Source organism: Sciurus carolinensis, chromosome 5 (assembly GCF_902686445.1).
Source record: "Sciurus carolinensis chromosome 5, mSciCar1.2, whole genome shotgun sequence".
Taxonomy (NCBI): domain Eukaryota; kingdom Metazoa; phylum Chordata; class Mammalia; order Rodentia; family Sciuridae; genus Sciurus; species Sciurus carolinensis.
Genome location: NC_062217.1, coordinates 112,606,960 through 112,622,406, shown reverse-complemented (window position 1 = coordinate 112,622,406; position 15,447 = coordinate 112,606,960). Strand labels below are relative to the sequence as shown.

Below are 15,447 nucleotides of genomic sequence, written 5' to 3'. Positions count from 1 at the left end.
GCAGAAATAGCACAACACCATTCATGGTTACATATTGTATGATTCATTTATATGAAATGTACAGAACAGACCAAGCCACAGAGACAAAGTAGATTAGTGGTTGCCAGGGGGAGTGGAGAGGGGCTAGTTCAAGCAGGTAAAGACTGACCATGAATCCTGGAGCAGGGAGCTACATCTTGCCATGGCTCCTGTCTGCTGAGACCAGTTGTCCAGTGTTGTGAATACACTAAAGCCCACTGAATTGTATACTCTATAAGGGTGAATCTTATGTGAATGCCAAGCAAATATTTAAAAAATCAAAAAACTAAGAAGAATGTGCACTTTCAGAAAATGACTGGGCTTCATGAAATAACCTTAGGATGGCAAGCCTTCGGGAAAAAGGGGGAAAGCCACAGTGGGAAATGGTTCATGACGGGGCTGTGTCTTGCCAGAACTCTTGCCTTTGTGCTATTCCTAAATCCTTATTCTACATATCTCTTCTGCTATTATGAAAAAGGGCATGTGGAATGATTTAAAAGTTGTGCTTCTCAAGAAAGTCTCTCTAGAAGACCAGATCCGTAACAGCAGCATCCCCTTCAATCTCACTTCCTGATGGGATTTTCTTCCTGGATTAGGACTGCTTGGTTCTGAATGGTGACCTCTGAACCAGGGGATGTGCACTGGTCCAGATGTGCACAGGTAGACCAGTGTCTCTTAGGCAGCCTTGTACCACACATAGCTAGAACCTCCACTCTGTAGCATAGAACGGATTGGCATAATTTATTTGGTTGATACTTAGGTGTGAACTTGGGGACATTTTCTTTAAGAACTTTACTCCTAAAATGTGAAACTTGCCCTTTGAAAATTTTGACTTTCAGAGCACTTGATGAAAGAAGATAGGTGCTTAGTTATTCATTTAGCTATGAGGAAAATTCACAGGGGTTTTCACTTTTCTGTTTTTCATCCTTCCATCTGCCATCTACCTTCTTTCCTTCCTTCCTCCCTCCCTTCATATTGTTGCTTTTGTTTTACTGCTTAAAGGACATTTAAAGTAGTCAAGAATTAAATGATCTTTCATTCTGGTTAAGTAAGAAAATGAGAAAAATGAATAAGAAAATTGAAAATGAATAAGAAAATAAGAAATGAATAAGAAAATAAGAAAATGAATATGGTGAGGGTAATCCTACCTTCCTTTTAGTTTCCCTTATAGCTCTGGGACAAGTAACAAAGATAACACACACACACACACACACACACACACAAAATATTGCAGTTATTCCATACTTCATGATTAAAGGCTGATGTAACCTTTCATTTTGGAACAGAAACAATAGGCTCCAGAGATACTACCAGGTAGACCATTCAACAGGAAGGAACTGGCTGCTGTTGTATTCCTCTAATTTTCTAGTGTAGAGCTTGGTAACCAGATAACCTAACTTTTTACAACTGTGGGCAAACTGGAGTAAGAAGAAGAGGGGCACTCTCTGATGAATAAACAGGCCATGGTGGATTTGTTATGTTGCTACCACTTTTATCTGCTCAAAAATGTGACATTACCAGACATTGAACCCAGAACTTCACACATACTAGGCAAGCACTCTACCATGAAGCTACAGTCCAGATGTTTTTGTTTTATTTTGAGACTGGGTCTCACTATTTTGCCCAGGTTAGCCTGTACTTGGGATCCACCTGCCCAGCTTCCTGAGTAGCTGGGGTTACAGGCATGTGCTACAGTGCCATCCTCTTAACTTACTAATCTCAGCCATAAGCCAAAAATATGAGGTCACCAGAGACTGAACTACGGACCATATAATAATTGATCAGGTGATCATATAATAATATTTATAATGAGGAAACAACCTTTTGAATCACAAAAACTTAAATCATATCTGGTAATATTTTTAAAATGTATTTACTTTTATGCTTTGAAACTGTATTATCTATACAACAAAATTTCATGAATATTCATTTAAATAGAACTGCATTCTGAATTAAATAAATGTCCTGGATACAGTCTTAATAAAATAGCATCTTGATACTCTAGCATCAAAAAAAATATGTATTCAGACAATTTGTAGTTTGAAAAATCTTTGATATTTTACAATAAAATTTTAAAATATTAAAGTCTTTCATAGGTGTGAAACATCATTCTGGAGAACAAACATGTGGAACCTATTTATAATAAGAAACTTAAGATGTAATATACACATTCGTTTTTCTTAGACCCAAATGTGTAGGCACATTTCAGACAAGCATATACACACACACAAACTGAATATGTGTGTGTATGCAGATGTATGCATATTTTAAGTTTGAAGCCTTTTGAGATTGGAATAAATTTCTTCCCAAGTTGAAACTGGTTTGGATGCTTACTTTCTCATGAGAATATTAATCTTTATTTTAAATAGATAATTAATGCATGGTAGATGTAACAACCAAATATGTTTTTCTTCGTATCCTTATATCATGTAGTAAAATAGTTTAAATCATGGTAAGTGATGAATAAGTGGTTGATGACTGAATGGATGTACTTATTTCTCAGAAGTGTGTAAATTGCTATGAATTAGACAGTTAGCTATAGACTATTAACTATGATCTGCATTCAAATTATGAATTGCAAAGTGTAATTATGAATTACACTTACATTATGAATTTTGCAAAAATTATGGTGGTTAGGTTTTCTAATAAATATGAATATCTTCATTAAAGAATTACAGAAATTATATGCAAGCACTTCTTAGCGTATGTATGCTCAGTACCATGGGAAAAGACTGGTTCCGGAAAGCTGTAAATAAACATTTTATTTCTTATTTTGCAGAATGGTTTCACGCCATTGTATATGGCAGCCCAGGAAAACCACCTGGAAGTTGTCAAGTTTCTTCTTGACAATGGTGCCAGCCAGAGCCTAGCCACAGAGGTAAGACCCTTCAGCTTCTATGGTTAAGTTCATGTTTACAAGATGCTCTGTAAACCTGGAGTTGAGAATTTATCCCACTGGGATTTCAAATATAGTTGTACCTTAATGTGTGGGTCCGTGCGTTTTTATGAAATATGTTAGAGAATCCATTTTTAATCTCTGAAAATCTTCCATTGCATAGATATACTTTTTCCTCTAAGTGTATGGTTGTACCTTATACTTGAGCCTTTATTTTACTACTTAATATATATTCTAGAGAACATTTTTTGTCTCTTAATGATATTACCTCAAAGGCATGCTTTGTTTTGAAATATTTTGGTTAAATATTAGTTGTAAATCTGTTTTTTTTCCAAATTTGTTAGCCTAATTACAATCGAATTTGTATATTCCTGAAGTTAACTAATTAGATTTAATTCATACTTCTAAATAAACTAGTATACATTTTAAAGGATCAAAGTGGTATTTAAAGAAAAGTTCTATAATCTTAAATAGAAGAATTACTTAAAATCAAAAGTTAAGTCATCGATGCTGTCTTAGGTAATAGGGTTTATTTTTTTGAGTGGGTCACTAGAAATTTGTTGCTAATGATAAAGGACCAACCCCTGAGTATCCTTTATTTCTAACAAAGTAGTGAATTCCAACAGACACAGGATTATTTTACCATAATCCCACTACTCTTACTTACATGCCCGTGTATTTCCCAGAGCAAAAGAAAAATAGCAACAGAGGAATCACAAATAACCCCATTCAGTTTTTAAGATAATGCCTCCTGGGGAAACCACTATATAAATAGAGAGACTGTGAATATATGAAAGTACTCGCACCCTTATTCATAGTCAAAGAAATATGAACTCATTAGTCAGCTCAAGATAGAGTCCCAATCATTTGATCATAAAATAAGTAAATATGTGGGGAAAGGAGACCAGAATTTTCCTATATTGCTGAAATTGATAATTGGTTGTAAAACTTTTATAGTAACTATCAAAAATTAATATTTATGCCTTTTCACTTAGCAGTTCCACCACTAAGAATTTATATTACAGATATATTAGAGTGGAATACAAAATAGTATGTAAGAATGTTCATTAATGTTAACTACTGATAATAATTTTTTAAAAACTAAACAGAACCTAAAAATGTCCAAGTAGGAAACCTATTTAATAAATGTTGATATACAATAAAATGCTATCCAGCATATTAAAAATGAGGCAAGACTGTCTACTAACATAGGAAAGTATCTGCAGTATGTTGTCATAGTGGTTTGCTCTAAGAATTAGGAGAGAGTTGTCAGAACTGTTGGGGAATTTTACTATGAGTCTATTACTTTTATTGTAATTTTCATAAGAACTGAGACATAACACTGGCTAATATCAAAAGAACAAACATTTGCTAGGAGTTATATTAGTAGGGTGACTATAGACAACGAAAATTTCTGTTTCCAGAAAGTTAGAAGAAAGGACTTAAAATGTTTTTATTGTAAAGAAATAATCAGTGTTTGAGGAGATAGATAGTCTGATTTGAACATTGTACAACATATCCCTGTATTGAAACATCACCTGGTACACCAGAAATAGGTACATCTTTTAATATATCAGTTAAAAATAGGTAATTACAATATTGACTAGGCACAGAGCAGAGCTCTGTTCACATTCATAAGTAGCTGTTTTGAGCACAGTACCTCAGGTAGGATGCACAGGTAATGCAGGAAGAATAGGGTCAGGGCATGGATCGTTGGTTAACACAAAATCAATTTCCATTTTTGGATGGAGATACCAAGTAGTATACTTGTCCTAGTGAAAGTGATTGCACAGTGCTTTTGTGGTACACATGTAGCTATTAGCTCTTCTTTATTTTTTGAAACAGCCAAGAAAAAAAATTGCAATTAAGATTCAACAAAGTGTACTGTTGAAAACAACTTTTGGTACATGTTCCTCAACAATCACATTTTATGAAGAAAAGCATTAAGAGCCACAGTCTTGTTTCATTTCAGAATTACAGACATCTTAAATTAAAATAAAAGGTCAAAAAATGTAGGGGGGGGGAACCCAACAAAACTCCCAAATAAACAGATTCTTTACTTCCATCCCTATATTTAAAACATAAGGAATATTTTTTTCTACAACTCAGAGCTAAATGTCAATATGGCAAGCTTTATGTCTGAATGTGCACACACACATACATTTGATGTACATATGCAGGTATATATACGTCAAATGTATAGAATACATGTAACAGTGATGAGATGCTCACTCTGACACTCTGAGGAAGGTTTCTTTTTTTTTTTTTTTTTTTTTTTTTTTTTTTCTTTTTTTGGATAACAGGGATTGAACTCTGAGGCATTTAACCAGTGAGCCACACCCCCAACCTTTTTTTTTGTATTTTATTTAGAGTCAGGGTCTCACTGAGTTGGTTAGTACCTTGTTAAGTTACTGAGGCTGACTTTGAACTCACAATCCTCCTGCCTCAGCCTCCCCTGTTGCTGGGATTGTAAGAGTGCACCACCATAGCTGGCTGGAAGGTTTCTTTAACTGAATTCACTACTAAACTTGAGAAAAGGTTTGTTTGGAGTTTTTGTTTGTTTGTTTTGTTTTTGGTACTGGGGGTTATTTAACCAGGGAGGTTTTATCACTGAGTCACACTCCCAGCTCTTTTTATGTTTTTTTTTTTTACTTTGAGACAAGGTCTCCCTAAGTTACATAGGGCTTGCTAAGTTGCTGAGGCTGGCCTTGAACTTGAAATCCTCCTGCCTCAACCTCCCCAGTTCCTGGGATTACAGGTGTGCCCTACTGCACCCAACTTAAGGAAAGTTTTGAGCCTTTTTTGTGCAAAGCTCATGATCCTCTTAAAAAAACAGCTTTTGTTGATCCGCCAGCTTGCAGAACTTTTTTTTCTACTTTTTAAAATTTTGTTTCTTTGATAAAATCATTAAAAAGCTAATAATTTAATGTGCAAGTTCCTGATTTAAAAGACAGAGAGTACAGTGTTCATATTTTTATGAACATATTTGAGGCTATGCTATTTCATTATCTTTTTTTCCTTACAAAACAATCAAAACTTTGATAATTTTTAAAACATAAAGCAATTTTTCTTTTTTAAAATTTTAAAAATTTTCTCTAATTAGTTATACATAATAGAATGCATTTATGCATTTTGATAGATCATACATAAATGGAGTATAATTTCTCATTTTTCTGACTGTACATATTGTAGGATCATATCAGTCATGCAGTAATATATGTACATGAGGTAATAATGTCTGTTTCACTGTATTATCCTTCCTACCCCATAACCTTTCCCCTTCCTTCACTCCCCTCTACCTAATCTAATGTAACTCTATTCTTCCCTAGTACCCCACCCCACTTATTGTGAATTAACATCTGCATATCAGATTAAACATTCAGCCTTTGCTTTTTGGGTTTGGTTTATGATATTCTCCAACTCCATCCATTTACTAACAAATGCCATAAATTCTTTTTTCTTTAAAGCTGAGTAATATTCCATCTAATATATATATACACACACCACACTTTCTTTATTCATTCATCTGTTGAAGGACACCTAGGTTGGTTCCATAGTTTAGTTATTGTGAGTTGAGCTGCTATAAACATTGATGTAGCTATGTTACTGTAGTAAAATGGGATGTATTCAAACTAAAAAGCTTCTTCTCAGCAAAAGAAACAATAATTTGAAGAGAGAACCTACAGACTGGGAGAAAATCTTTACCACATGTACCTCAGATAAAGCATTAATCTCTAGGATATATAAAGAACTCAAAAAGCACCAAAAAACCCCAAATAACCCAATCAATAAATGGGCTAAGGAATTGAACAAACACTTCACAGAAGAATATATACAATCAATAAACAAATATATGAAAAAATGTTCAAAATCTCTAGCAATTAGAGAAACGCAAATCAAAACTAAGATTTCAGGCTGGGGAGATAGCTCAGTTGGTAGAGTGCTTGCCTCTTAAGCACAAGGCACTGGGTTCTATCCCCAGCACCGCAAAAAAAAAAAAAAAAAAACTAAGATTTCATCTTACTCCAATTACAATGGCAATTATCAAGAATACAAGCAGCAATAAGTGTTGGCGAGATGTGGGAAAAAAGGTACACTCATACATTGCTGGGGGGAATGCAAATTGGTGCAACCATTGTGGAAAGCAGTATGCAGATTCCTCAGAAAACTTGGAATGGACCCACCATTTGACCCAGCTATCCCACTCCTCAGTTTATACCCAAAGGACTTAAAATCAGCATACTACAGTGACGTAGGTACATCAATGTTTATAGAAATTTTTAACATATAAAGAACTCTTCAAACATTTCTTTTCAGTCTATTATTTGGTAAATATATAACTGTTACACATTAGAGATTAGGTGTTTTTGTGTTTTTTATTTTTCTCTTTTTTCCAGTAGTTCTTTAGAAGCAAGTATAAGCCCAACTTACTGTGAATAGATTTACATTAGCATGTAAGCTAATTGTTGAGTTCTTCTGTACTTTAAGTTTTCAAGATCCAAGAAAATGTACAAAACTACAAATAACTTAAAAAATAGTCCTAAAATAGATCCTGAAATAATTGATTCAGTCTTTGGCTAAAGATATATTTTTTAAAAGTTCATATTCTTTTTCAGTACTTTAATGTTATCATTTCTGAGTTTTATGAGGAGAAATAAATATTCTCTGTAAATACAAGTCACATCTCTACCTTCCTGAGGGCTGCCGTCACATCTCTGTATACAGAACACCTGATTCCCTACAGATGATTAATCTACTGAATTTTTTCTCTTGTTTTGGATTATTGGCTTTAGAAAATGAAAAACAATAGGAAGTGACACATTTTATTCTTGTGATAGTCTAACTACAGTTTTTTTTTTTTTTATCAGGCATCATATTGGTGTCATTTATACAGAAGTCTGTATTTACAGAACAATGAGGGGCAATTAAGGGATCCTTTAAATAGGAAGTCCTTAATAGGATTTTTAATTTACTGAATGGTATCTGCCAAATTTTTTAAACACATTTTTTTCAGTAAATGTGCTACACAATTCATATCTCATATATGTATTGTCAAGTCTTTGGCATGCTAGGTTTTTTTAACTCCATTTTTTTTATTGTTGTGTACTGCATATCAAATTTTTTCCCTATATATATCCACATATCATATTCTCTATAATAAGCAACAATGTTGCTTATTAAGATTCAGAAGCATAAGGTAAAATTATTTCCAAAGCAATTATTAAGTACCTATTACACGTCAAACTCTCCACAAAGCAGTGAAGATACACCCTTGAACAACCAGGGCATGAACCCAGTTCTCTGAAGTTCCTATACCATTTCATTTCTGCTCATACTTTTCTCTTAAGAATAACTGAACAAAGCAAACCACACCGTTTAAGCTTGTATTTGAAACAAAATTTAGAACTTCTAATTTTAGCAATTAACACCTTAGAGCTGGTATCTTTATGTCCTTAATTGGCTTATGCGAGAAACATACTCTTGTCCATTATAATCAGCTCAGTGGCAGTTTATTTTCTGGTAGAAAGGAGTGTCTTATGAATAGGCTCTGTGAATTTTTAAATGCATGTGGATGGTCGATGGAAACACAGCCATTTTGTTTTAATTCAGAGTAGAAGTGGGCTGTTATTTTACATTTAGGCACTGAGCAGGTTTTGAAAGTGAGATGCAAAGTTAATTCTATACATGCAATTTTCTTGTTACTGCTCTCTCTTATAAAATAGCATTTTTTCAGGGCTGGAGACATAGCGTGATGGTAGTATACTTGCCTAGTATGCACTCGGCCCTGGGTTCAGTTCTTAGCACTGAAAAAAAAAAAAGGAATTTTTTCTTTCTTTTGCAAAAGTAATAACATCACATAGAAAGTACATTACAAAGAAAAAGTCACTATAAATTTCCCCAGAGAAAACATTTTATTCATCCAGAATTTTTGTATTGATATATGATTGAGATCACATACTAGCACCATTATGTATACTACTTTTCTTATAAGAATAAATTGTAATAGTTCAAGTTCTTAGGTCCTTAAGTGTCTGCTTAAAACTGCAGAGAATGTTCTCATAGTTAAGTAGGTGATTTCCATTTTCTTCTTTTCCTCCTCCCCTCTCCCATCCTCATTCTATCTTCTTGAGTAGTAGAGAGGAACAGGTAGCCTTTAAACTGGATCTTAAAGCATGTAGCTTAGATCGTATTTGTATACAGAGAAGAGGAGGGCATTTCAGGAGGGGAAAATGCCATTAGAGATGCCGAGGTAGAAATTTTCCAGTCCAGAGTTAATATAAAGACTGTTGGAAAGGATTTATGTGGAAGAGACTGGTCAGTATAGTCCCTTAGGTCCTTTGGACCAATGTTTTGCACATTCTTTCAACTGAAGTGTGCAGTTTTACGTTCAGTCAGATAAATAGTAGAGGCACTTGATTATTTTCCAACAAAGGAAAAAATGGAAGTGGCAGTTCCAGAAGACCAACAAGACTTTAGTATGCAATTAACCAGTTTCCTTCCTTTCCCTTACAAATGCTTTTGTATTGGAGTAGTCCTCTATTATACCACAGGACCACAGAAATAAAAGAATTATGAAAAGGAGAGAAATATGTTATATGCATTTATAAGTAAGTTAAAATAAAACCCACTAATTTTTGTAACTATAATGCACTAACCAATAAAAGAAAAACTAATAAGTAACCTGCCTGCAAACTGTATAGTAAAAATACATTTTAAATATTTTTGAGCTTATAATAATGAAACATTGCAGAGTTTAAATTTGTGAGTCAGTCTTAGGTTGTTCTACCCTGTGCTGCCTGTTCTGTAGTCAACAACACTAGATTATACACAAATTCGTGAAACACTGTGAGATCTGTCCCCTTTTCATCAAGTCTCAGGGAAAAACAAAGGTGCAAAATGTAACCTGTGCACTTACATTCAAATTTATTCTGAAGTCATGTTTTACTGAAGCTCATGGATGCACAGGTTAGAATGGTGGCTACTAAAGGCTCAAGGGATGAAGAGAGTGGGAAAATGTTGGATAAAGAGGACCAAGTCTCAAACAGGAGGAATGAAGTTTTTGGTGGGGAGGGTCTATGACACAGTGCAGTAAATATCATTAGTAATGGATATTGTACAATTCAAAATTGCTGGGAAAATAAGATGTTCTCACCACAAAAAAAGTATTTGAAGTGGTGAATATATTAGTTAAGTTGATTTCATCATTCCACATCATATTCATAAATTGTAATATCACTTTAAACCCCATGCATATGTATAATTATGATTTGTCAATTTACAATAAAATTTAACAAAAAAAAATAGCTAAAGTCGAGTTCTGCAGGATCAATGTGTTGTCTTTCCTTATTGGTGAAAGAAAGCAAGAATCTTTCATATAGACCTTTCTTATAACAGTAATGATGATGGTTGATACATATACTGATTGGGCACCAGATATATGCTAGGCAATAGGATAAAGAACAGGTATGCACAAACCCCATCTCTAAATTATCAGTGAAAATTGTTACATCATATTTAGATAAACTCTTTGGAAAAATTTGCCTGGATTTTACCTGAAGTGTTCTTATTTTACCAGGATAATTTTATGTATACTGAAATTATGGCATCTTTTTCTTTTATATATATATTTGTATTTTCAAATTTTTTCCAATTAATATATAAGTGCTACTTCTCAACAGAGAAAAAAAGCTTAGCAAGAAATTTTTGTGATTTTTGCTTTGGGTAGATACCTTTCCAAATATATGTCTATTTGAATACATTGTTAGCTTTTAATGAACCTCACCCAAAATTGATATGGTTGCCTTCTTATTTAATTGGATCAAAAAGAAAATATTCATCAGGGCTGATCTTGATGCATCTGTTTATTTGCAGGATGGTTTCACACCATTGGCCGTAGCTTTGCAACAAGGTCACGACCAAGTAGTTTCACTCCTACTAGAAAATGACACGAAAGGAAAGGTGCGTCTTCCAGCCCTTCACATCGCAGCCCGAAAAGATGACACGAAAGCCGCTGCCCTGCTGCTGCAGAATGACAACAACGCAGATGTGGAGTCAAAGGTGAGGCCCAGGGACGCAGGCCTTTCCTGCAGCGATCCTAAGCTAGGCACACAGCCTTTAAGGACGCCTGGTCTCCCTCTGGGCAAACTCATCCCCAAAACTTACCTTCATTGAAAGGAATGAAGATGTGTGTCCAAGCCTGTCAAGTGAAGGCACACCCTCCCTTAACACAGCAAGCTAAAGGAGGCTGCAGACGCTGCCCTGTCGTGCTAAAAGGGAGGCCGCAGCCAAAGAAACTCATTGATATGCAATTGATAGTTCTCTTCCTTTTAATGCTTATTGGGAACATAGTGAACACTGCGACTCACACATCAGGGTGTGCCCAAGGAAGCCTCTGGTTGATGTCTGAGGTGACAGGCAGTGCACTGAGTGTAGATCAGCTGCGGAAAGCATGCCAGCCGCGAGAGCCACAGCCGGAAGTTCCCATTGTCTTGACATGTCTTACTTGAAAGTCTCTGTGAAGGAAATGTGGCAACTGGACTAGGTCGTCACGTGGCCCTCCATCCAGTCTAGCTTTCTCTGTGCCTATTGTGCTTCCATCATAGCTTTCATCCTCCTTCCTTAGCTGTCATGAGCTTTCTGCAATCCATGTCACCGATAGTGAACTAACCGTTCATTTTTTCCTCCTCTTTGCTTCCAAATGTGTTAACCTAGATGGTGGTGAATAGAACAACAGAGGTATATATATATATATATCTACATATATGTATAATCTATATCGCATCATCACTTATCCATTACGTAGTGCTGCTGCCTCATTTCCTTCCTTCCTTCCTTTGCATTGCCTTCTGTAGGCTAGATACCTGCTTTATTCCCTGCCCCGCAAAGGAGCATGTGCCAGAGCAGACAGTAGTTTGATTACCAGGGCTTTCTGCAGCTGAACTTGGTGTTTGAAGGGAAGACTTAGGAATCCCTGGAACTTAAGTGTGTTGCATGTGACATGAAGAGTTTGGACACTTTAGAGGCTTATCAGCTATACCTGAAGCTGCAGACAACCCTGTCATTCTACTCCTCCAGAACTGATTCTTTAGGGTTCTGCATGACACTTACCCTCCATGGTGTCAGCAAAGGGAAAGTTACCTCAGAAGGGTGACAATATGACCCACCTTCCACAAGAGTCAGACGGCTGGCATGGCTAAGAAGCTTGCTCACACACTAGAAATGCATCTAGTTCCTATAAGGTTTCAATCTTTGGGGACTAAGTGAATTGCTGCATGTTTAGCATTTTTTAAGGAAGTAAAATGATCATGGCATAGAAAAAAAAATCAAGAAAATTGTGCTAATGAACAGACATTTGCTAACAAAGAGATCAACTTGTGGAATCTTTATGGAATATAGTCACCCATTATGCACAACCAATTGTGTGCTAATACTACTTCCGCCAAAATTGCTTTAGTCATTAAAATTGGCATTTACTATTGTTAATTCAAATTTATGTTAAATATATAAAACTAATTGAATTTGGATGAAAAGTTTCAATGATTAATTGTATCATTAGTAATAAAACAGCTTTAAAACAGTAATGTTCAAGCTTTCTATGAGCTAAAAAGATTTTTCTTGTGGTCCCTATTTTAACTTTCTGAAATGTTGGTTTCTGTATAGTTCAATTTACTGGATTAATAAAATTGATCCATTGCTACCCTTGGATTTTCTCTGGCTGTTTCTTTGCCTGTGAGTATGGGGTGTATTAGAAGCCCTATGAGCAATTGGCACTGATCGAAACCTAGTACAGAACAGAATGTGAATCTCAGCATATTTTGCTTCCTCATTTTTATTTGGGTAGGATTATGATAGTAACCTGTCAGACAAGGAACCGGCAGGAATCAATTGAATGTCTACTGTGTTTTCTTTACAGAGTGGCTTCACTCCGCTCCACATAGCTGCTCACTATGGAAATATCAATGTAGCCACGTTGCTGTTAAACCGAGCGGCTGCTGTGGACTTCACTGCAAGGGTAAGAGCACAGCAATGCGTAATGACTTTACATATTTGAAATGATTTTTAACTCTCTTTTTCTAGCATAAGGAAGAAGCTGGGACAGTTGACCTCCAAGGGTTTTTCCAATCAGTGAAAGCTGTGATCTCCTACTCACCCCAGTACATTTTCTTGCTTATGTAGGTGTGCCTGTTTCCTAGCAGGAAAACTAAATCAACATCAGGCTAGATGGGTGGGTGATGAATAATAAGTGAAGAATATGTGGTTCTAGTAACCACGGCTAGGAACTGCCAAGAGTTCCCCAAGATGAAATTCATGAAACTGCTAGAAATGTTTCAGATGGCACTGAGAGTGCTCTCAAGATCATGGTCTCAACCTTACAGGTGGCAATGTGCTTGGAATATCCACAAGAGGTCCACACTTCCAAACCTTCAGAATCTTTTGTCTCCTTCACACTTTTAGAATGAGTAACAAGATTCTCTAACCACTCAGGCTCATTGAGAAAGAGCTAGAATGGCATACACACCACCCAACAGTAGCTCGAACACCCAGACACAGTAATACTGCTCTGAACTTTAGGCTTGATCATCAGAAACATCATTGTCAGAAATAGAAGTGAGGCTGGAAATAGGATGGAGTCGTGATTGAAAGTATGGACTCTGAATTCATACTCCAGAGTTCAAAGTTTGACTTTAACTTCTGTCTGTCTATAATTTTCATTTATAAGATGAATTAATAGGAATTATGAAATTTAATAACCATAATAAACTGATAACACCTTTCCCTCAAGTCACTGTGAGACTTAAGAAGTAGTGCATACAAAGCCCTGAGCATCCTGACATACCATCAACAACAGCAGCACTATTATTCCGAAAATAACCTCTTAAGTATTACTTTGCTGAAACTTTGTCTGTTGGAAGAGGAATAGATGAGATGAGATAGGGAGTCAAGGCATAATGCCAGGATTAGTAGTAGCAGTAATAAAATTAATACCATTTTTACTGGATGGGAGATGCCAGGTTAAGCATTTTATCTCACTTATTCCAATATGAAGAAAAGTGTGACTTACCCCTGTTTTACAAAAGAGGAAACCAAGACTTAGAGATAAGAAGTAGCGGCTCCAGGATCAGAGAGCTAGCAGGTGGAAGAGGCAGGATATTAGCCCCAAAGTTCTTGACCTCTCCAGTATTCCATCTCCCTTAGGCAACTTAAAGGAATCCATTATCCTTTTCCTGTTATAAGTCACTAATTGTCTAAAAATTAATAAGGGCTCAAATTGTGCTAATATGAAGTCTATTTCTTGCACCATTGTTATCAGCCTTTATCAGTTTCAAAAACTTGAGAGTGTCAGTCAGTTCTTTCTACTCTAAAGCTTCATTCTTAGTGTATTAACTACATCCTTGATGTGACAGAGCCAAGGCCTCCTCTGACTCTTTGAAGGACAAAGTTAAGCACCTCTTTAAACCAAGTATAGAGCAGACGTGTCAATGTTAAAATGGAAGTTCATTTCATGATGCCTTCTTCTGGCTTTATTTCTATAATACACAATATATTTTTTTTTAAAAAATCATAAAGTCACATCTTCTAATTAGGACATTTGGAAAATTCATGTCAGGGTGATGTCTGAAGTTTATCTTTGTGCTATTGTTCAGAAATGCTGCTGAAAATAAGACTGGGGAAATATTTAAGCAATTTAAAGAGCACAAATTATAGTATTTTCTAACCCCTTCAAGCAATTTCAAAGCATTCATTTACATTAAAACAATTTACATTAGAACAAATGACTGCAGTAATTACAAAAGAAGCTCATTTATTGATTAAAAGATCGTTGAAGACCTTGGACCCACATAGTTAACCTTGCTCAACTCATCATGACTTAAAATAATTACACTTGCTTTTGTTTAAAATAGGTTAAAATCCAGACTTCTCACTGATTTGGAAAAGCATTTTTCCTGATCATTCATAATTAATGAGGCCTCATAGCCTTCCGAGCTAAAGACTGTGGCGGAATTTCATTGTACTTACAGGAGACCTGATCTGTCACTCGCTCCCAGCAACCTCTGCTTTGCTCAGCAGCAGGTAATGGATGACTTGCTTTACCATGCTGAGAAGAACTCTCCACTAAGAGCTGGACTGTTTTAGATTCCAAACCTCTAATAACTCGATTACTACTCATTCAGCATCTACACTTTTATACTATAGAGGCCACCTGCTTCCCAACCCCAGCAGGGTCTTTCTAGGTCACAGTTCTCTGGAGAGTGCAGATGTGAAAGTAAGAGGCCCTGGACCCCAGGTAGAATCAGATTATGTCTGCTCAGAATGATGAAGGAAAGATCATTAAGCCTCGGGATTGCTAAGAACTGGCTGCGAATCATAACCATTAATCACAGGCCTCAGAACTGTGAGATGGTTGGAGTTAAATTTAAAAAACAACAATAGCAGTCTTTGTCTTTAGGGATTGTGATTCTATTTTATGACCATGGCAGGGTACACATTGGTTGAAATCATTGAAGGAAGAGTCTCACAACTGTGTGCAGCTC

The 15,447-nt window shown here is 35.8% G+C and overlaps 1 protein-coding gene across 1 annotated transcript in view; it reads left to right on the top strand.

Annotated features, from left to right (window-relative positions):
* The window catches only part of Ank3 (ankyrin 3), a 320,745-nt gene that overhangs the window by 109,299 nt on the left and 195,999 nt on the right, over positions 1-15,447 (top strand). The window contains 3 exon segments of the mRNA XM_047553901.1: positions 2,798-2,896; positions 10,787-10,972; positions 12,828-12,926. Coding sequence (XP_047409857.1) covers positions 2,798-2,896; positions 10,787-10,972; positions 12,828-12,926 — 384 coding nt within the window.